At 37.2% G+C, this 23,272-nt stretch overlaps 3 protein-coding genes and 1 long non-coding RNA gene across 5 annotated transcripts in view; 1 reads left to right on the top strand and 3 right to left on the bottom strand.

The window, feature by feature from the left end:
- LOC108950400 overlaps positions 1–23,272 on the top strand; it is a 34,804-nt gene that overhangs the window by 8,539 nt on the left and 2,993 nt on the right. Inside the window, exon 2 of the long non-coding RNA XR_003396924.1 lies at positions 13,889–13,966. This is a non-coding gene — a long non-coding RNA (uncharacterized LOC108950400). The remainder of the gene's footprint in view (positions 1–13,888; positions 13,967–23,272) is intronic.
- On the bottom strand, positions 1,639–9,542 carry foxc (transcription factor protein). The gene is given in 6 exon segments (NM_001078240.1): positions 1,639–3,384; positions 3,637–3,778; positions 3,849–3,976; positions 4,940–5,026; positions 5,028–5,122; positions 9,315–9,542. Coding segments are annotated over 6 exon segments (1,533 nt in total). The 5' UTR covers positions 9,487–9,542; the 3' UTR covers positions 1,639–2,475.
- On the bottom strand, positions 15,438–18,447 carry LOC100178133. 2 transcript variants are annotated; one of them, XM_002126554.4, is made up of 2 exons: positions 17,036–17,422; positions 15,438–16,559 (listed from the first exon to the last, which is right to left on the bottom strand). In XM_002126554.4, the coding sequence occupies exons 1-2, from the start codon at positions 17,201–17,203 to the stop codon at positions 15,705–15,707; spliced, it is 1,023 nt and encodes a 340-aa protein (XP_002126590.1). In that variant the 5' UTR covers positions 17,204–17,422; the 3' UTR covers positions 15,438–15,704. The 2 variants fall into 2 exon arrangements, 1 of the variants encoding a protein (XP_002126590.1); XR_001975219.2 differs by having other exon boundaries at positions 15,628–16,559; positions 17,036–18,447.
- LOC100179376 overlaps positions 20,399–23,272 on the bottom strand; it is a 4,820-nt gene continuing 1,946 nt past the window's right edge. The window contains exons 3-9 of the mRNA XM_026839013.1: positions 22,589–22,681; positions 22,131–22,217; positions 21,793–21,884; positions 21,318–21,420; positions 20,893–20,997; positions 20,634–20,714; positions 20,399–20,572 (exon numbers count right to left, since the gene is read on the bottom strand). Of these exons, the coding sequence (XP_026694814.1) occupies positions 20,558–20,572; positions 20,634–20,714; positions 20,893–20,997; positions 21,318–21,420; positions 21,793–21,884; positions 22,131–22,217; positions 22,589–22,681 (576 nt within the window). The 3' untranslated portion in view covers positions 20,399–20,557. The remainder of the gene's footprint in view (positions 20,573–20,633; positions 20,715–20,892; positions 20,998–21,317; positions 21,421–21,792; positions 21,885–22,130; positions 22,218–22,588; positions 22,682–23,272) is intronic.

Raw genomic sequence — 23,272 nt, 5'->3', positions numbered from 1 at the left:
CCCATAGACCGTTGTTAATTGTTTAAAAGACGACCAGGATATTTTGACATTGTGTGCTTAAGGTGTCCCATCTCCCCCCGCTACTATGAACGCAACGTCATGCAATTATCCCCAAATACAAAATAACAGAACTTTATAATTTAGAATCTTAGATCATCCAAGCTTACACTTTAGCAACCTAATTTAGATTTGAAATTGAATTACCAAATATGGTCAAAACCCCAAGTACACTGGCATAACAAATTACGTTATCTTAAACGACACAATGTTTTTTTTTACATTTTACTGTTTTTAGACTTCTATGTTGTATATGACGTCATTATGTTAACTGTCACGTCACCGGAAGAGGTTCCGCAAGCTTTTGATTGGTTGAAATGTTTTAACGCTATTCCCGACCGCAATGTTTGGTAAACAGTTGTTTAAATTTTCTCCCAACCGTGAGAGTAGCCAACGTAAGTGTCTTGCATCATTGTAACCAGGATGCATTTGGTTGTACCTCGCATACCAGGTAGGATTACCCTGAAATGTTTAAGTTGGTATCCATTATTTACCGGAATAACACTTAATTGCTAGGTTAACGTAAAGTGTGTTGGCGCTATGCTCCATACACCTGGCTTAAGTTTGCCGCGCGATAATTTGTCACTTTTCGGTATAATTTTGTCCCTAATACAGTGGTAGCATGTGCGTAGGTATAATCACAAATAACAATCCATTACAATGTATACGTCGTCCTATATACATTATGTCACAGCTGGTCGAACCACGCCACTTTACCTCGAGTATGTTACGCCCGTGTTTGGTAACACGCGCCAATTTAAATCATTTCCCCCGAAGTTAACAACGTGTGATAACTGTTCCCGCATGTTGCCTTCTTACATTGGGTTGCAACACTTGTCGTTGATAAGTTCACTAAAGAGGCAGCAAGTCAGTGATGTGACTTTGTATTATACTAAACGTGTTTTTTTATTTGGGTCAGGTATACACATCTTTTAGGACTGTAAATTAAGATTCGATCATGTTTTGCAGTTTCTTTTGTAAAATACTTTTCCAAGTTTTATTGTAATGTTTTAAAGTAAGAGTTAAATTTTTATAGAAATGTTGTGTCTAACATGGCAGCGTAGACGCCACTTTATTGGGATGAATGTTTTGTTTTGGTTGAATCCGGATGAATTCAACCGATGGGCTACCGTTCCAAGGCGGATTGTGATTTGTGAAAGCACCGAACGCCTGTGAAACGTAAACATTACTTCGTCGCTGTGAGGCGTGACGGGAACTTAATATTGAAGCTGGTATGAAGTTTAATATTGAAGCTGGTATGAAGATACCATGATATGTAGATATTATATTTCTTGTATAGTATCGTGGGGTAAGATGGATACAGTTAGCACATCCTGTTCTATATTTTTTTGATATTTGTGTTTTGAACAATTAACAAAGAGGGGGGGGGGACATTTCCTGATGAAGTCTCGCCGTATGGCAGACGAAACGTTGGAAATACACCACGTTTTTATACCAGATGAGCCACTGATATATAACTAAATAAAGATCTGAAAATATTCTTTGTTTACTACTAAATGGGACGACAAAAGAGAGTAAACACACGGATCATCTTAGACTAAATTCACGGACACTTTTAAATGGATGTTCGCGCGTTTATTACGATTACGAAAATGTGGTTATGACGTAATAGTGAATAGAAAACTCGACATGCGCGGGATATTTTCAGCTTCCGCGCATCGAAGTACGGAATACACAGTGAAAGTATCTAGAATAAATCTCCCACGAGGCACAGTTCAAAACATAACACATGATATATAAGCAGTACGTTGAAATATAACTTACAATTGCTGAATACTTTGTGTCGCATATATACACTGATGTAATAGGTTTGGTTTAAATAAGCTGACCATGTATAGCAGCATACGTTGTACACCATACAGCGAATTCGCTATCACGGCGGTAAGCGCAAACCTTTTGCCGACATATTTTCTAATTACTGCAAATTTGAAATGAACACAATTAAAAAAACATAAAAAGTCGCTCCCTAACTTTGAGCAAGGGAAATCAATCATAAATTCCCTTCTATCGTATCAAGGTGCCACCTAGGCTGGTATGAGACCCGGCGACATGCATATAATTGCTTGTGAGACGAAACGTTTTCTCGGTTTCGTAGAATTCAGCGGGTTAAGACGTCGATAATGTTTGCTTGACGAGATAAAAGGCGCCGTGTATAGAACACATGCTGGCTTATTAAAGTCCAAATTATTTTAGAATCAGATTTAATTGTTTGGCGTCGCATCCGTTCTGCTAAGCTACCAGTACAAGCGTATGGTCTACCACTACACAGACTACGATAACAGAACAACTCGGTCAATTAAGGAAATTGGTTTTGGCGAATTATTGCAGTTGCCACCCCTTCGTATTTTGAGGGTTTGAACATAGTTGACCCGCAGCTTACGTACGCAATGTATGAAGTCAGTACTTAGTGTAATCGTAAGCAGAGAATGCTCGATGTTGGTGCGGGATGGTGTAAGTTTGCCCGTAATAACTTGCACTCTGTTGGATGTGCGCAGCGTAACCTTGCGCGGCGTAATCTTGCGCACCGTTAGCTACGCAGGTCATTGGATTGAGAAACTCGCTGTTTGGATGAAGATAATAAGGCTGTTGCTGCTGGGAATGATTATGCTGATCGGCGGGGTAATGGTCGGGAGATGTGCTCGCGTTTTGCGGCATCAGGGACGGAGCCGAGGCCACCATGGTAGCATTGTCTTGATGGCTGCTATGATCTTGTTCAGGATACCATCGCTCCACATTTTGCGGCTCTGAGGTGGGGGAGGGAGTGTTCTCATATGCGCTTGATGTCTGGATATCGTTGATGTCGTGCTGCTGATATGAGACGTTGCCTTCATTGGTTTGTGGGGAAGATACTAAACTATGTGTATTGTAGTGGGAGCTGTTATAAGGGTAGTTGTAACTGTGTCTCATGTTTGTGGGGTCTTCATCGGTATGTAATGGTTGAAAGGTGGGGTCTGCATTGGGTAGTGCGGATACAACACTTGAACCTGATGAGTCAGGTCTTGTAAGCTGCAGCATGGATACTTCGGTGTTGTCGTGTTGACCAGTGTTCGGTGTAAGACAACTATTATAACCTTCCATGTTTCCATTGCTTTCGATCACTGAAGATGAAAACGCTTGCGCTGTATCTAGTGGTTCAACTTTGGCAACCCCTGTTGAAGCGAAACCTTCATTTACCGCCACGTCACCAGCTTCGTATTTATACTGCCCGTCGTCATCGGAATCGGATTTCTGGTTTGGGTTTTTCGAATCACTTTTCGCCGAGGGTGAGCCGTCGTCGGATTTCATGGAATCCGAGTTCGCGTCCAACTAAAATTTTAATGGAAGTTCAACAAATCCGCTGCATAAACAATAAATATCCAATGCAAGCCAAACAATTATTTTTATCCCCGCACTGCGTAAACACGCAGCCAGTAATTTCCCTAATATAAAAAAATTTCCCCTCCGGCCGGGTAAGATTGCTTTCCCGTTAAGAGCCGTTAAAAGTCCCGATAATCAATTATTTATTTCACTTCGACCATCATCAACGACATTATAAAGCTAAAGAGAACATGAACCAACCTTCTCCCTTTTTCCTTTAGGTCCGCCATCTTGTTTCCGCTTAAACCTCTTTCTTCGGCGAAGATAGCTGCCATTTTCAAACATATTATAAGCGTCCGGATCCATGGTCCAATAACTTCCCTTCCCCGGCTTTTTGTCGTCCCTGGAAATACCGTTCGCGTCACAAAAGGTCCGATACATTAAATATGATGGGTCCCAGGTTTGGGTCTCACCTCGGGATTTTGACAAAGCACTCGTTGAGTGACAAGTTGTGACGAATGGAGTTCTGCCAACCCTGCTTGTTCTCCCTGTAGAAAGGAAACCTTTCCATGATCCATTGGTAGATTCCATTCAATGTCACCTGCGATGTACAACAACTATAAAAATGGCGGAATCGTGTAAACGTGTTAATGCGTATATAGCCTTTTTAATGAATGAATAAAACTTATTTATCCTCGCATGATGGTCAACGACAGTCGTTAAAACATGGGTGTTCTGTTCCATACACCTCGCGTCCGCTTACAAGTTTAGTTCTGTCTTTACGAGGCACTAAGCAAACGCTGGCCCATATCCCAACTTAATAGGCTAAAATAAATCGTTTTATTAAAAAGTTTGCGCCAGTCGAGCCTTACTGCAGTTGGTTGGTGTATATTTTAATCTCTATTATCATCCCATTTGATATAGTAAAATGGGGTAAGTTGGGACACATTTTAACTCTATTTTCTCGTTCAATGTGGTAGTAAACAAGGAACTTTCAAAGAATTATAAAACTATATGCTCAAGACTCCCATATACCATTATTATTTGTTTAATTAAAACACGATCCGAATATTCGGATATTATGTGCCAAAGGTGTCCCATCTTCCCCCATCCTACTATATAGTAAACAGAATATATTTTCTCAATTATAAAACCGTATTCTTACGACTCTAAGAGTGCAGTGTTAATGTGGGTGTTATGTGCTAACGTAAACCACCTTACCCTACAGTACTACTCATAATTTGTTTAACAGTCAATAAATTAAAGTAGCTGTAAAAATTGTCGCGTGATATCAATTGAATTGGAATTTATAACAATAGTTTTTATATCAAAGAGCCAACCCACCCTCGCCAGCTATCGAACGTGAAGCGTCAAAGTTTTATTTCATTGTAACTTTTTATCCCGTGATAAAGGAATGAACAAAGCCCCCGAAAGGCAACGGTTACAATAATATTTTGTTTGCTTTTCAACCAAGTTTTTAACGGTTAAAAAATAACATTCGTGAAAAGAGATGTCACCATGGACAATGCGATGTTAGACGCCTTAGTTAAACCGGGGACCTCACCTTTTTGTCCGGGGCGTTCTGGATCGCCATTGCAATGAGCGCTATATATGAATACGGTGGTTTGACCATGTCCTTGCTGTTCTGGTGGATGGTGGTGATGGTGCAGGTGCTGGTTATGGTAGCCGCTTGTAAACGCTGCACTGCCACCATACTGGTCATTGCATGGTGTTGGTAGGTGGGCGCCTGTGATGAAACAATGGATGTTACATTCCAGCATTAATCGATTCATACGTCACAGTGATTCCATTACGTCGTAAAGTGACGTCACATATGGGAAACTGTTAGGTCATAAAATATAGGAGTATGTTCAGATTCATCCCATCTAACTTAGCGATGCGAGCGCGATAAGAATAAACATTTAAGTGAGGCAGAGGTGCAATCAACATAGCATTCGCCCGACACCAAATCGCCCTGAGCACTTTTGTCGTTTATTTGATTCGAACACTCGAAATTATGACGTCACAATGCATGGAAACGATTTCTTACAGAGCGCGAATTCGGATTGTGATATGATGGCGTCACTTTTCATTACGTCATAATAAAGTGGTCAATATATTTGTGACGTCATATATGTTGTAGTTCACTAAAACACTACATGCGCGCTGTCAGTTTACAGCGGTTTGTGATTTGTAAAAAAACGTGTCCAACTTCTTAGTGTGCTTGTCAAAGTCAACAATCCGGTGCAAATGGTTTACACAGAAGCGCTCAGCTCTGTTGTACGTAATAATTATAACGTGTGGCTGACACGAGTGCTTTGTATAGGACGAGTTGTTTTGTAAGTTGGAGGATTACAAAGCGTGAAAGGTAGGCAAGATTATGTTGCCGTTCACTTGGTTTGTTTTACTGTTTGTGGGGAAAGATCGATACACCGTTAATACACAATAACCTATATTTCCTAAGCGTGTTTTAATTAACAACTAAAAAGACTTTTTTAGATTTATGGGAATACGTTTATATAACCATGTAAATATGCTTCGTTTACTACCAAATGGTGAAGATAAAAGAAAATGAAACCATGGAACGTTCCATCCTAACCTAATATAGGGAAATTGAGAAGTCACGCTTTTATTTGACGCTTAATACCCTGAAGTAGTTTTCACTCATAGTTTTAACGACTATCAGTTTGTTGCTAATGCCATTCTCTTTATTTGTTTGATTAATTTGACCCTCGCTTGAGTTTAAATCATGTCATGAGTTTGTTACTATGGCTACCTTATATCTACTCTAACGTTGTGGCTGTAAGTGCATATTCAAGGTGAAACAAAATCTTATTCACACGCATTCATACGTAACAACGAGTATTGTTACGTCACATTGAATTTCATTGACTGTCGAGTTGTAAGCGTCGCCTGTTTCATTGAAATGTGTGACGTCATACATAGTAATTGTTAATTTCATCGAAAGCGTTTTCGCGTGTGTTGCATAAAATACAAAATGGCGTCGCCGGATATTTTTGCAAACCGGCGCTCGTCGAAACAGATGGCCTTCGTATTAAAATTGCGAAATTCTTTCGTTTATTGCGGGGGAGTGCTTGTAAATGCTCCATACGCAGAGCTTATATAGTAGGCATATATATATCCGGTTTTACTTTATGCCATTAACTTGGAAGGTTTAGAAATATCTCTCGAACAATATAAGGTCAAACAGTGATTCATATTATATGAATAACACAATGCACTCAAATCGTGGAAGTTTTCAGCGAAATTTAATCTAATCGTTGCCAGCCAAAAGCATGCGATGTTACTGCCATGGTGAATCATAGGGCGTGATTCGAATCCATATCAAGCCCTTCGTGCAGCGAATAATCCAGAGGTTTCCGGATCTCGCGGTAGATATGTATTCAGCTATTGTTGCAGAGTCGACAGCTTCAAATAATTCAAGCAACAATTTATAATCCAGTGAAACAACGCCTGCATTGGGACTTAAAAAGTGATTTAGGTCGGCCAGACTTTCTTGCGTTGTCTAAATTGTCAGCCATACAGAAAAAACATTTACCCACAAAGTTAGATGGGAAATCTTTTTATTCCATTTTCGACCAATTTAGTAGTAAACACGGAACACTCAAAGAATTATAAAACCGTATTTTCACGACTTCCCTAAACCGTTGATAATTGTTTAAAACACAATCAAGATATTTAGATATTACGTGCTATAAAAGGTGTCCCGTCTTCGTCCACATAAATACATGATAACTCGCGTGCAAGAGGTGTATGAAACAAAATACCCGTGTTATAACGACTGACGTCTTCCAGCTACAAGCAAGTTACATTTATTCATTATTCCCGTCATTATAAAGTATCTGTTGTTGACCATACATACTCGCTTGTCCAAGGTGTCAACGGTAATGAGAGGGTGTGACTAATCGGGCGATTAACTTGTTTACAAACAACTATAAGTTGTCACTTAGTTGGCACTTGAACCGCTTCGCTCAAACACTAAACTTTAAACTTAAATCGAAAAACGGCGTAAATATAAATAACTTCATCTAAAAAGAAGATTGTGTAGAAAACATTATTTAAGCTATATCAACAAACTAATAACGTTTAAAGGGTTCGCTTACGTAAAATACAACAGTTTTATTATGCGTACTTGTGTATATATTTTTTATTCGTATCGTGTTTTTACCACTGCCGTTTTGTTGTTATTTGTCTCTAAGGAACCTAAAGGAAAATGTGGGTATGTGCTAATGGTTTCCATTTTTCCCCACAGTGCTATAATTTAACTTAACCACATTTATAAAGTAGTGCATTAAACTTTTGGTTAAGGGTTGATATATACATAACTAAGATTGCGTAACAGCTTGCAAGTTTGTAGTATTCTCAACGAATGTCTTGTCGTTTCACCCCCGCGGATAAACGGACGCCTAATTTGCGTCAGCGAGCCTCGGTAGGCGTCGGATCTTACACAGTTCCGTTTGCGTATGCGTCGTAACGTAAACAAGCCGAGCGAACATATCATAACACGGCCAGTTCATCCGGCCTGCTATTTTCGTAGCGATCCCATACGTATGCACAACGTGGGCTTTTACGGGGGTGGCGACATCGAACCCTTGTCCGATGCAGCCTCAGATTGAACCGGTGGTTTCGGGTCAGCAAACATATTTATGTGAATGGATTTAAAGCTTAAGCATTTTGAATTAAAGTAATTTTACTTTCTCTATTTTGAGTTTCTCTATTTTGAACATAATTTTCAGGCTTACATTTTTTTAGAACGGGTTTTCAAAATAGTTAACTGAGTTAAACAATCAAACGTGGAAGAACTTATTTCTAAGACAGCATTACCCAGCACCGTCTGAATACAAAATACTGATTTGTGCATAAGCTTTACGGCACATTTTACATGGAGATAATTTAAATAAAATCAATCTAATACCTTGTTTCGTTCACACGCATTGTTCTTGCTTTTCGCTACCACAATCAAAAAGATAAATATCGTTTACGTTTAAATGTTCATTTGAATTCAGAAACCGTTACATTAATATTGGTTGCTTACTGGAATCACTTGTTTAAAAAAAACTATTTTGTAGTTCACGAAAATTAATATAATAGGGTGGGGGAAGACGGGACACCTTTAGCAAATAATATTTAAAAATCCCGATCGTGTTTTAAAGAATTAACAACGGTCTCTGGGAGTCGTGAGGATACGGTTTTATAATTCATTAAAGTACTTTACTACCAAATAAGAAGTAAAAATATAATAAAAGGTGTCCCATCTTACCCCGCCCTACTATACATAAAGTTTCGTCTTTATGAACCGAAGCAGGCAAGGGTAGCTAACTTACGACACGCCCGATGATTAAACGCTATTTAGGAGGCGCAGGTGCCTTCATAACCGCGCTTCTGGTGTGAGATTTAACGGCCTTCTATTTTTAACGCAGGGACAGATATTTTATTCATAAACGGCATACGCGCTCCTATTGACAATTTCGCTAGAAATTTTTGAGAAATTAATTTAATATTTTTTTTTAAATTAATTTAATATTTTTTTTCACAAATGTTTTGAAATATTAAAATATTCCGAAAATACAGCTTAGCAAATTAAAAAGTTAAAATAAATCCTTATTTTTGCGAATACGAAGCTTTAAGAAAAATCTATGTTTATTCCCAAAACCTGTTTCGCTTAAAATTAAATAGTATTTGCCGTGTTTTGTTATTTTAATTTGTAAGCAATTTGCAACCGGCCTATTTCTAAGGTAATATAAGTTTACGTTCATTTATGTAAAGTTAGTTTAGTTTGCAATAAATAACCAAATATCATTTTACAAAATTAAAACTACAACCATCGTTTAATCAATGACGTTTAAACAAATTGATGTAATTTGTTCATGCGAACCCTGTATTGTTAAAACAATTCGGTTAAAATAATATTTTCTTACCTGGTACATTCAAATTGGTATAGCTCGACGTTGGGTAGTGGTAATAGCTCGGCTCTGCTGGGTTCGGGTGCGCGCCATACATGCTGGCGGGGTTCGGAGGCCCGACTGCCGGCAGAATATTGTTTCCCGCCCCGTGGTGGGTGGACGACGGGTACCGGATTTGCATTGTCATTATAGAGAATCAAACCAAGGATTCGGTGTCCTGTGTTCAACGTAACTTAACTTACACTAACACTGCCCGAGATATATAAAAGTTAGAATCTGAACGCCAACGCTGCAAGCAAACAAACGTCGCTCCGAAACGACTTCCCTCACAACACTCGCACTGCCTTCGTGTCAATAATCGAATGTTTTCTGCCGGTACCTGCCCACGACCGAGTCGAGCCTGAGCGAAGGTAAAAAGTTCATCTTCCCCTTAAACAATGGAAAGCAGGAGCGTCATAATCCCAATCAACTTTCGCGAGGAACAATGGCGCGCTAATGATGCAGTAATTAGATCGTGTTTTGACAAGCTCTAAGTAGAGAACTTGGCACGCGCCGCCTTACGAAACACCTGCTGACACCGCTCACTATGGAGCCTTACCCAATAGCCCTGTTTATATAAACCACAACTTTTAAATTAATCTCTCAATCTTGGAACTTTTTAACTCCAACGTTCATTAAAAATGGCGGTTAACGTTCACCGTTGATATTCAGCGGTTATAACTGAAGCTGCCTCTCCTGTCCGAACCTTGTCACGACCCGATCAGTTTACAGCGTGACTCCTCGGGTTGCTGTTTATAAATAAGAGATGTAACCGAAGAGTTTTTTGCGGTAAAACTCGACTTTTTGAAACGAGCGAGACCGGTTGGCTCAGCAGCGACACCATGCGGAAATTTACACGCGCAGCATTTTCCGTGACTCGCTATACAATGAGTTATGCAACTAAGGCGGCAACTTAGGCGTCGATGATTCATATTTTCCTGGAGCATTTAGCTTAAGGTTTCCCCACCCACCATAGCTTCGTTTTATTAAATATATTGGACATTTTTACTTAGTTTTTTTTTACCTTCATAGCGTATTTTTAACAAGTGTAGTTTTGTTGCTGATTCTCTTGGTTTGCTATTTCAATTAATCTTATTTTTGTTTCTGTATTTAAATAGCTAAACAACAGTTTAAGTTATGTTATATTGCGTTTGGTATAGTAACTAACTTGGCCTTGAAAAAAGTAAAGGGAATTAGCAAAACGACGTTAACGAGTAGGATTGAAAAATGAAAAGCGAGGTGGTTATTTAACCGAACATGCAGTAAACGTTTACGGAGCAATTAATCGTACAGATTTGTTGCTTACTGTTTAAAATATTTACTTTTAAATTAACTATAAAACGCTTTTTACTAAATCCTGGTAGCAATATATATATATTGGTAGAAATAAAAATATAAACCAACTCCTTTCGTCAGATTAACTGAACAAAACACCTTTCCGCAATTACTAACACCTTGTGTATCTAAAGCTTAAATCGCCAAAATACTAAAATGCTGATAAAACTCTTTTCGGACATTTCCACTTTTTCTGGTTTATACAGTAGGGTGGGGGGAGATGGGACACTTTTTTATTCTATTTTCTCGTCTCATTTGGTAGTAAACAAGAAATATTTAAAGAATTATTAAACCGTATCCTCACGACTTCCATAGACCGTTGTTAACTGTTTAAAATACGATTAGGTTGTTTGGGTATTATGTGCTAAAGGTGTCCCATCTTCCCCCGGCCTACTACATGAAGCGGGTGCCGCATAGATATTCTGATTGAACCGCGCTTAATGCGGTGTCCGGTGTCATGAAGGATTTATATCAACACTTCTAGAGGGAAAGGAAACCCCGCTTGACGCAAAAGGAAAGAGTGTACGTGGGTGTTGAGGAAGCTATTCCAGTTTAACCATCTTGGTTTCGCTAACACTTTTCGGTGCACGGGTTCATAACGTCAAAGTAGACGTTTCAGGTAGAAGGTGTGGACTTCCCGGACGTGCCTCTTGCAAGCGATTGCTCAAATAACATACGCGTGCTGCTGGCTATCTATTATTAATTGAATGAATGCGATTTATTTATTATCAAGTGCCGAGAAAACGACGGTCGTTATAACATGGGTGTTTTGTTTTATAACACCGCATTCCCACTTACGAGTTACCACGTATATAACTTTGCAGGGGAATGTTTTCTGTATGCCGGACAATTTAGAAAACCATGCATCTTTTTATCCATTTCTTTGTCATTTCCCGCTGTGTGCAACGTACGCGCCCTGAGCGGTATTTACCCTACGTAGGCGGCCTGAAAGTCGCCGAAACGCCGGTCTTATATGCATATGAGCCATGACAAATTAGTGCAATGAAAATTTTGCAACGAAAGTAAATTGAAAAATATCTGCATTAGATTTATATCATACAGTAGGGTGGGGGAAGATGGGACACCTTTTAACTGTATTTTCTCGTCCCATTTACCAGTAAACAAAGAACATTCAAATATTTATAAAACTTCATTCCCACGACTCCCATAGACTGTTGTTAATTGTTTAAAACATGATCAGGATACTTGGATATTATGTGCTAAAGGTGTTCCGTCTTCCCCCACCCTACTATACATGGTAGCAAAGAGTTCACATATTAGTCTTGCTATCGTTACGCTACAATCCTACATGTTCACAGCATGCATGTATGTACCATATTTTAGGCATACCACCCCCAAAACTCGTGTTGTTGTTGCTGTGTATTAATACCATTCCGCCGGGGCGAGCAACACTTCTATATTTACGTTTCATGAAACAATTTATCGACACGGTGGCTTCATATCAAAATATCAAAACGCTGCATAGGCGTTGTCTTCCTTTGTCTATTATTGGCAAACAAAACATAATATTACACAAGTACCCAAAATAACCTAGTCTGGACAAATGTATTTCCTTGTTCATTATCGCATCCATGCGACACAGCCTCGACGAAACGCGAAATATTGCACTATTTTAGCTTTGACCTGAAATAATCGCTGTAAATAACCGCGTTAATAAATAAATTTTAAGTAGCAAATTAATTACCATATAACACCAGTATCTTCCCAGCTCGTATAAGCAATGCATTATATGCGTTGGCGTGTATGGCGGTTACATTGCAGCATCATTAAGCCTTTATTATATTGATTAGTAGCAATATATACGTGATTATGAAAAGTAATTTCAGATATTATATTGGTGTGTGGGGCAATAGTCATAGCGTTTGCCCATAAACAGAGGATTCTGGGTTCGATGCTCGACGCCGCTACCATTGTGTGCGTATGCCTTTTGAAAAGACCTTTTTAATGCCAAATGCTTCAACCCAGTGGTCACTCTATTATTGGGTTGCCGGATTTAAAAAAATATAAAATACCTTATACCTGAACGGCTATAAAGGCATGCTACATACTTGTCTACTCGCACGTTCAGGCACAATAGGTATGATGTCACATATGATACGCGGTTGGACACCCCATATTTTACTTGTGTGTTGCTTCGCCACGTGCTGATGGTAAATGAGTATGTTAAATGGATTGGTAAAACTTTAAACAGTAGCAAGTACTTTGTCACAATATAGCAAACTGCAGGCAAAAACGCAGCCCCAAGCTGGTTTAGCAGCGGAGCTTTTATCTGACACTTTTAGTCTTTACCTGTAGCCTACTGAAGTAAGTATCAGTATTCTGCGTTTTAACTGTAGGATGTTTTTAATGATTGTCGTGTTGCTGATAACTTCCTTCTCTTCGTAGTTTTAATTAACTTGAAACTCTGATACTGTATTCGAATTAAAGAGATAGCCAAGTTATGTTGTTTAGTAGGGTGAGGGAAGAAGGGACACACTTTATTCTATTTTTCTCATCCCATTTGGTAGTAAACATAGAACATTCAAAGAATTATAAAACCGTATCCTTACGATTTCTATATATGGTTGTTAATTGTTTAAAATTTAGATAGAATATGCTAAAGCTGTCCCATCTTTCCTCGCCCTATACTATATTCATGGTTCATGATTGGTATTGGCACGAGTCGGATCTGGCGTCATTGAATAGTTAGCGTGCTTGCCTCCACATAGAAAACAGGTCCCGAGCCTTCATGCAGTTACAATTTCGTTGTGTTCCTAAGTTCCCCTATATAGAGGGTGTACGGCTCTTTACATCCACCTAGCGGTTGTAATATTACAATAACTTAAACACTCTAGAGCGCGACTTGTTCCAAATAAATGTAGCTACCGCAATTCAACTGCTCAATACTAAAAACAAAATTACACTTTTTACCGACGTATTTGTACACTGATTTGAGCGGTCGTCGTTTAACCAGAGTATTTAAGGTTCGCAGCTCGGTACTTACACCGTTGTGGGCGTATGTATCCTTGAGCAAGACACTGAATGATTGCATAACCCCAGTGGTCACTAATGGATTGTCCACATTATCAACCATACATAAAAGACAATCACCCACAAAGTCACGTATATAAAACAGAACACCCGTGTTATAACGATTGTCGTTGCCCCGCTATGTAAAAGAACGAATACTGTTCTAAATATTTGCTTTTTTACAGATTCGATTTCGGCGTCGTGTGAAGATTTTCGAAGGTCGAATAAACAGAGAAATGAGCTAGTTCCGCTAAAAGAAACAGGTAAGAAGTCCGACTAAAGTGGTGTTGGAATGGTAGTGGATTATTTATTCTTTTGTGATGATGCAACGACAATCGTTAAAACACTGGTGTTTTGTTTCATTTACGTCGTGTCCGCTTTTAAGTTGCAACGTATGTAATTTTGTGGGTGATTATTTTCTCTTGCATCGAATACGGTTTCCTACAGTTAATTACGAAGCCACGGCGCGGAATAATTGGCAAACACTCAGCCATGGCCTACTTCATATGTATTGAGTAGGCCATGACTCAGCGCCCAACAAGCACAGTGCTTTGCCACCATTTTTTGGTATAACCTAAACGATAAAAAACATAAATTAAAATCTGCAAACCTTTTGCGATAATATATTTTACATAATTTTTATAAAGTTAAATCAAAATGTAATGGGGTAAGATGGGACACCTTTTCATTCTATTTTCTTGTTCCATTAGGTAGTAAGTAAACCAAAAATTATAAAACCATATCCTCACGACTCCCATAGACCGTTGTTAATTATTTAAAACACGATCAGGATTTTTGGATATTATGTGCCAAAGGTGTCCCGTCTTCCCCCATCCTAATATATTACTTCTAATCAAACCTAAACGATTTTTTGAACCACATTTAAGAAACCCAATCAAATAGTGTTTGGGAGGCACTTAACTGAACCAGACACACTGTATGTTAAAATGAAGTTTTATTGTTTTAAAAAAGTAATTCTGTATAGTAAGGGTAAAAATGGAGCGCAATAATTGCCATGCACAAGTGCAATATTAAACAACAATAATATCAGTTAGGGAATATAAAATAGTAATAGATTAAAACTTATAAAAGTTTCAGCTCACCAGCAAATTGCAACTTAGCCCAAAAATAAAAGTTCATGTCTTTGAAAATGACAAAATAAAACATTTTTAAAAAAGCGAAACGCTAAAATTGGAATCTATTAAATTGAAAAGTTAAAGTAGAAATATTTATAAAACATTTTTAAAAAAGCGAAACGCTAAAATTGAAATCTATTAAATTGAAAAGTTAAAGTAGAAATATTTGAGTGACAAATAAAATAATGCACACATTTTAAAGCAAAAATAAACAAAATGGTAATATGAGCCAAATTATAAAACTTGGTGGGAACAAATATTAATGTTAGCTTTGAAATAGCCAAGTGCCTTGTATATGAGCATGGGTTGGTCTAAATAAAGGCAGAGCACAATGCATAGAATATTCAATATAAAACTTTATGTCATATAAGAAATGTGGGGTAGCATTGCTGTAAAGTTGTGTTACAATAACATCACCAACTTACATACATTAAACATGTTTTATTGTATGGGACAGGGCACAGGGGACCTGGAATCTTGGTCAGAATTTGTCCACAACACTTGTTAATATAAACAAGTAAATTTTAACAAGTTTAGTAAATTGTTAATTTAAATTTTTTTTTTTAAATAAGGTTATACAAAACTAGCTAGTCAGCAATGAAGCATAGGGATGAATTGTTATTGATGAGATTTCAGTAATAATTTAAATTCGTAAATTCATAGCTTTATATTGTTTAAAGACTGTTTAATACAGGATGTACTTTACTTAATGTTTGCATGACGAAATAAACAACTAGAAAACTTGGTGAACGAGAGTATGATATCAAAAATTTTTGTACGGAAAATAATAATGTTAAAAAGTTGCTAAATTTATATTTTCTGATGACTACAGGTGATTGAAATAAATCTTGGGTGATTCTAAATATTAATCTTCATCTAATATTAGAATGGGTTCAGCAATCTCAAATATTTGTGGAACATCGAGTAATTGTGGATGGTTGTTTTCCACTATGTCTTCTATATAATGAAGTAATGGTTTGTTGTGTTCAAGAACGGTTGTTAGATCAGCAAGTAAAGGTTTGCGGTGAATGAGGATTGATTCAACCACTTTCATCAAAGGTCTGTTGTGTTCTAATGTTGTTGGAACCTCCAGCAGTTCAGGAAAAGGGAAAATAAGCTCTGTGTTAACTAAGTATAGCAGTGGTATGCTTTGTTCCAATGTATATTCAATCAACTCTAAGTCTGGGATGTTTTTAAGCAGAACAAAGTTGGAAGCGTTGCCGTCCATTTCGGGAATGTTGTGTTTTAGATCGGCAGGTGTTTCATTACATATAAGGGGAATGTTATGAAGTAGAACAGACTCTTGGTCATCTGATATCACTGGAATACTTTGTTCCAGGACAGGCACTTTATCATTAGACATAATAGGCACAGACTGTTCAAGCACGGACATCATTTTTTCCGAGAACTCCGGCAGATTCCATTCAAGCGAACTATCTGTAGGTTTGCTTGTGAATTGTGGTTGTTGTTCGATTATAACTTGGGTGTTGTTTGGGTCGTTAACTAAAAGCGGTTCGCTCTTGTTAAACGATGTGTGGTTTTGATCATTGCTTGATACAGGTGGTCGTACAAACAGCCTTGTATGTTCAGGATTATTCACTGAAACTGGGAGTTCCCATGAAAACGATGCGGTCGCTTTATGCATGACTGGTTCAGATACTGACAGTGAGAATTCATTGCTGGCTTTCACGGGCACCGGGGCACTAAATGTGGCTTTCACCTACAAATAATAAACAGTAATTATATTTTAGCTTTAATTTATATAGCTTTAACCAAGAGGTTCTTAAACTTTTTATACAGCCCACCTTTTTACAAAACCCACAACTTAACTTTATCAGCAAAGTAGGTTTTAGTCATAAATAAAAATAGTTTGTGCCCCAGTGTTTAAGAACACGGAGACTACATTAATCTATTTATGCAAACTCCCAAAGTAGTTTATAATTAAAATCTTTTAACAAGTAGAAGACAATTGAATTGACATTGATCAATAATACTTATATAAACTTATATATATATATACTTAATAAAAATATATATACTATATGCTATAGCCTATATACACGCTGCATTACTGTTGCTGCAAGGAAATTATAAGAGGTAAGGGGATTAGTAGCAAGCCTGAAAGGGATCATCCGGCAATCTATTCTTTTCATACTTAAGCTGATAATAATCATACAACTTAACACAACAACGTACATGTTTCATTGTAGGATTCCCGTGTGTAAACTTGCTCAGCAAATGTTTAAGAATCGGTTTCCTGATCTTGAGTTCACTTTTCGTTATTTTAATCGTTGGCGGCAAATTGATCTTGAATTTCGTCACAATTCGCTCTCCTCTGCCCTCATGTGGATTGTATGTTGACATGATTCAGGTCCAAAACAACGCACACCCAACTATGTTAAACAACCTTCGATTCATGGGATACATTGTTATTATAAATATATGAGCGACATAATGTCTGTGAAATAGGACAAGGTTGGAAAAACTAAACATTCCCTTATGTTTTAAAATTTAAAAAGAAGACACACAAGTTGAAGGGATACATATCCTAAATAACTTATGGAAATTTGAACTGTGGTTAATATTATATATATATATATCATAAAATCTGTAAAAAAAATTTTTGACGAAAAAAATTTATCAGACTATTAAATAAAGCACCAAAGCCGACTAAATAAAACTTTGCAGGAATGAGGTTTAAAACATTAAATTATTTACACCCCGTTTTGATGTACATAAATATTTAAATCCCCAATGCATATTTTGTATATGTTTGTTATGAAGAATTCAATCAACTAATTGTAAACTACAGCAGTACCAAAAACATTTATTGCAATAGATTTTCAGATTATAACAATAGAATTAATGAACGACATTTATTAGTGGTGTTATAATTATTTCATTTGAACTGGAAATTTCATAGAAATAACAGACTCTATTCCACATTCCATGACATCACCAGATTTGACCGGGCCCACTCCCTCTGGGGTTCCCGTCAAAATGACATCACCTTCTTCAAGATGCATTACTGTACTAACATAATGTATCAGGTAGGGTATATTGAATATCATATCCTTGGTTGATCCATTTTGTTTCATTTCATTATTCACTTTCAACCATAGCTTTATATTATGAGGATCAGAAATTTTGTCTTTCTCAATGAAGTCACTGACAGGACACGCTGTGTCAAAGCCTTTAGCCATTGACCATGGCTTGCCTTGGCTCTTTGCAACGTCTTGCCAATCCCTTGCTGTCATATCCAATGCCAGCACATATCCCCCCACATGGTCCATGGCCTTGTCCGTTTGTATGTCACCGCCTTTTTTGGAAATAACAATCCCAAGTTCCACTTCATGGTGCAAGGTACTACACCCTGTAGGTATTTTGACTGCACTGCCCTCGCGAACGTACGAAGAAGTTGGTTTTAAGAATATCAGTGGAGATTTAGGCACTGGGTTCTTAAGTTCTGCACAGTGGTCAACATAATTACGACCTACACATACAATCTTCCGCCCCCATTCCCAAAACTTTGCGATGTTTCGTTGGTACGTCATTAGATATACCTTCTGCCAACTTAGTCTATTTAAAACAATTGTCTTAAACCCTGGTAAATAACAACGTTAAATATTTAGTCATGTATTATTAGCCTATTGTAGCAACAATGCGTCACCGCTGTTCACAAGAATATTCTAGTTATGTTTAGTGTAAACACATATATGTACAATGTACTGAGTTTACGAATGTATAAAAATAGCGGTCGTGACGGTAAAAGAGCGTTACGTATAACATAACGTTAGCCTAGAGCTACAGTAATATGAAATGCGGAATTACAAATAGAATAAAGTAATAAATCATAACCCGTGATCAAATCACATGCTATATTCGGTACCTAAAACTCGGGTACAACAACGAAACTGATACCAGCTGATACAGTTGTCCGGTTGTCCCCTTATCTTTCTTTCTTTTTCTTTATAATTTTATCAACTCTCGCTTTATTTTGCTGCCTTTTTTTCGCGCTCTATACTTTGCTCAAAGCGAGAGAACCTATACGACGGATCGTCGCTTGACTCGCTACGCTATACACGCCACTTCTATATATTAGTTTGTTAAAACTGCGCCTTTCCAGCGCGCTTGATATAAACGAAACAAATATACAATTGCTTTTACTTAAACGTGTCGTGCTGTTAAACATGCTATGACTTAATTAAAACTAATAAGACCCAATATGGAGCTCGAGATATATACGTCATTTTATAGCCGCCACTGAATAAACAGGATTGGTGGTTGGGTTATATGACTTCGTGCTGATCCGACTTCATATACAGGCTTCAGCGGGGTGCTATATCTACTGTAGTACTAATTGCTTTTATAACCAGAGACCAAACAGTTCATGATATCTTGCTATGTTTTATTCCTTTTTCTGGTATACAAGTACACGATACGGTATCGGGCAAAAGCTTACTTGACGGCTGGGCAAAGGCTCGTAAGAGCCCGCCATGAACCTAGACTGACCTCGAGGTCTCAGTGCCAATAGTGGTTTCTCGTTATTCGTTATTGTGTTAGGGAAAAGGCGAATTATATACCGGACAGAATCACGTGACAGCAGTGTGACGTCATGCGATAAAAGTGAATCGATTTGGGCCTGTCATCGGCGGAACGGGATATCATTAACCACGTTCAACGGGGGGTTTGTTTTCATGGGAAAATCTCTCATATGAGATAAGTCGTATCCGCACTGTTGGCATTGATTAATTAGGTATTGTGATTGGGTTATGTGACGTCACTTTAGGCGTCGAGTTGCAACAATTTTATCATATAGTAGGGTGGGGAAAACCTTTTGCACGTAATGTCCAAATATCCTGATCGTGTTTTAAACAATGAACAACGGTAAATGGGAGTCGTGGGGATACAGTTTTATAATTCTTTAAATGTTCTTCGTTTACTACCAAATGGGACGAGCAAATAGGATGAAAAGGTGTCCCATCTTCCCCTACCCCACTATATAAAATGTCCATTTACCAATTCTAATGAACGTTGTAATAATTCAAACACCCATTCAATGACTCTACCCATCCGCAGAAAGAACATTCACTTATGTTTTTATTTTAACATCTTCTGAACCATATTAGGGTTTCTTCTGCTTGTGGCTGGATTTGTAAGACCACATTTTCCAGAATTAAGTTAATTCATAAAACCAAAGAAATTAAAAACAGTATTTAATCTCTTTGTTTGCAATTAAGTTTATTGCAAGCTGGGTTAAAAGTATCTCACCAATACTAAAACTTCAATAAACAAAACAAGATTTGTTATGCACCGTAACAAATTAAAAGAAAAAAGTTGTCATCAGTTTGTTTAGACACCACATCAAATAATGATTGTTTGACGATATATGTATGAGCAACTGTGTAAAGAAGCATAAGTTCTATAATGTGTACATAACAAAATGTTTTATTCCAAACATACACAATTTAAGGTGCAAATATAGGCTTTCCACAACCATGCTTCTTGACACTGCATCATAACCCAAAAGTAGTTCTACATTTGATATGTAAGCACTATCTCCCATCTATTACTACTGAAGCCCTCGTCGCCCACCTTCGGGAAAGCCACTGGCAATACTTTATTGTGGGGTCTATGTGGTAGCACTATGGGTGTTGGGGGTAATGTGCCGATACTGGCATGAATCCTAGGTCCCATGGCATGCCACGCTGCAGGACATCACCCGTGTAGATTCTATAATAACCTTGGTTAGGCTGTGTGTGTAGGTTAATAAATACAAACTTAAATCACTCACTGTCGTAGTAAAAAGCAACAAGATCTTGAGAAGTTTGAAGCCTGGTTTAAACCAGTGCCACAACCACTGCATTATGGATACCTGGAAATATACACAGTTTGGTTAATAGAGAAAAAATATCTCTAATAGCTCATGACAGAATGTAACTTTACATTATCATTTTTATGACCACTTTTTTGCAATGTCAAGAGTGATTTTGGCTGTTTAGGCATTTGTCACTCAATGTTAAAAAAAATCTGTACATATAAAACGATCTTACAAAAAGTTTCTGTTGAGGTTTAGATGGCTCCTTTCGTTTGTTATGTATTATCATCATACCGGTGTGGACTACTGTCACAACTGTAGCCAAAACATTTCTAGCAATCTAGAAAGAAGAATAATGTTGATAACATAATTTATTTCTTCTTTTGATTATGATTATATAAATGCTTTGTTATATTGTTATTCACGATGCTGAGGATCAGTGGTTGGAGTGTTTTCTTTGAAAGTTTTAAAAAGTTACATGCATGGTGGTTCAAATTGTCAGTCATACATTAAAAGAAAAAAAAAACACCTACAAAGTTACATACCTACGTGATAGCTCGTAAGCGGGCACGATGTGAATGAAATAGAACAACCATGTTATAACGACTTTCTTTGACTCGCCATGGGAGGTTAACAAAATTAATTTATTTATCCACTTACAACTGCGCTGTTTCTTCTTTTGTACCATGACACACGAACAGGGAATATTGTCCAAACGATTGCCATTAAACATTGAAACAGAAACATCACAAGTTCTGCATAACTGGTAAAACAATATAGTTGAGTGGGGGAAGATGGGACACCTTTTTATTCTATTTTCTAGCCCCGCTTGGTAGAAAATAAAGAACATTCAAAGAATTATAAAACCGTATCCTCATGACTCCGATAGACCGCTGTTAATTGTTTAAAACACGATCAAGATATTTGGATATTATGTTCTAATGTGTCCTATCTTAACCCACAGTACTATATGTAGGTTGTTTTTTAATGTGAATTCATAATCCAATTATAGTAGTGGAATTAAGAGCAAAACAACAGTCATTAAACATAATCACTTGCACATTTACATGATAAGTCTATAATAATAACTTTTGTTTGTTGTCTAATAGTGATACTGTTTGATTGTTAATCCTACCCTCCATAATTTTTCCATTTCTCGTATATAAATTCTTCCCATTCTGGTTTTATCACCGAATCAAATTTCTTCTTTTGTACAATTTCTTTAAGCTACAGAAATAAGTTTGAAAAATAACATTGTACTCGAGAACACTGCTTGCAGAACTATCAGTTAATTGGGATTTGTTGAAACCTAAGTTTAAAATATCTTGCAATTACCAAAAGGCTTGTAAAAGTTCCATATTATCTATGCAGAGTCTAATTAGGTTACAAATTGCCATCTTAACAGCAGAAAAGACTGAAATTACTAATTCATTAACTACACCCACTAAAAATCAATTAATTTGCTAATTTCACCTTTTCCAAATGAGCCTTCTGTTCTAATACATTCTGTTGCAGCTGAACCTCAGTTGGTTGAGGTTCATCTTGCTGATTATTTGGATCCTTGATAAACACAATGTTACATTGATGTTGCAATCAAAAGGTTTGTATATATAAACATAACTACTGAACTATGAAACTCAAATTAAGTTATTTTATATCATGCACCTCATGCTTACAAATTACCACTTGTGTAACTTATTTATTTCTTGTGGGCATTGAGAGTCGTTATAACATGGATGTTCTGATTTATACACCTGGGCGCACTTATAAATTACCACGTATGTAATTTTGTGGGTGATTTATTATTTTATGGCTGAAAATATAAACTAAGGACTACTCGGTTTCCAATAACTGTTTTTTGACACAATGATAAGATCATCAAGCCTGGGCAAGTGGAATGATGCCATACCCTGTGCCAGATCTTTACCAACCTCATCAACGACCTGTGTGATAGTTTCATCAATCACTGCAGCATCCACATTGATGGTCCCATACTTGTTAAAGTTCTGGTTGAAGTAAGCTTTCTAAAGAAAAATATTTTCTATTTGAAATTTTGTAAATAGTTCAAAAAGTCCCGATAGGGCCTGGGATGTAGGCCAAAGTTAGCCCTACTCTATTTTACACTTTATATTGAACCCAACTAATGTTATAAACCTGCGTTCTATTAGCCATGAAATTCTCATAAGCTTAATGGGTTCTAATTATACTAATTCAATTTATTGAATTTTACGGTTTTTATATTACCAATTTTATGATAATTAACTTTTAATTTCTCCAAACCTATCTGTTAGCTGCTTACCTGTGAATCAGATTGAGCTGCAGAAGTGTTGCTTACACCTGGGTGGAAAGAAAATTTAAACACTACTCTATATAATGTAAGCACTACTGTTAAGGTAATATCTTCTATAAGTTACTCAAGGGTGCTTTTCATAAAAAAAATGCACTTGATAACAGAAAGGCCACAAACGTTGGAAAACACTGCTGTTTATTTTAAGAAGATATTGACTTACAGCCATACAGATAAATTAGTTATAGGCCTCAGTCAGTATGGGTGACATAGGTTGAGACCTGATATGTTTATTTAGCATTGCTCATATTATTCATCACTGACAAAA

The sequence above is a fragment of the Ciona intestinalis genome, unplaced genomic scaffold, assembly GCF_000224145.3.
Source record: "Ciona intestinalis unplaced genomic scaffold, KH HT000141.2, whole genome shotgun sequence".
Lineage (NCBI taxonomy): Eukaryota > Metazoa > Chordata > Ascidiacea > Phlebobranchia > Cionidae > Ciona > Ciona intestinalis.
The sequence above is the reverse complement of the archived record's forward strand: the minus strand, read 5'-3'. Positions and strand labels throughout refer to the sequence as shown.

What these genes read in the sequence shown, in the direction of transcription:
- LOC100178133 (XM_002126554.4), bottom strand. Translation starts at nt 17,203, where the DNA reads ATGTCAACATACAATCCACATGAGGGCAGAGGAGAGCGAATTGTGACG. An exon ending in GGAATCCTACAATGAAACAT is followed by an intron (nt 16,560 to 17,035) that starts GTACGTTGTTGT and finishes TATTATTTGTAG; the next exon opens with GTGAAAGCCACATTTAGTGC.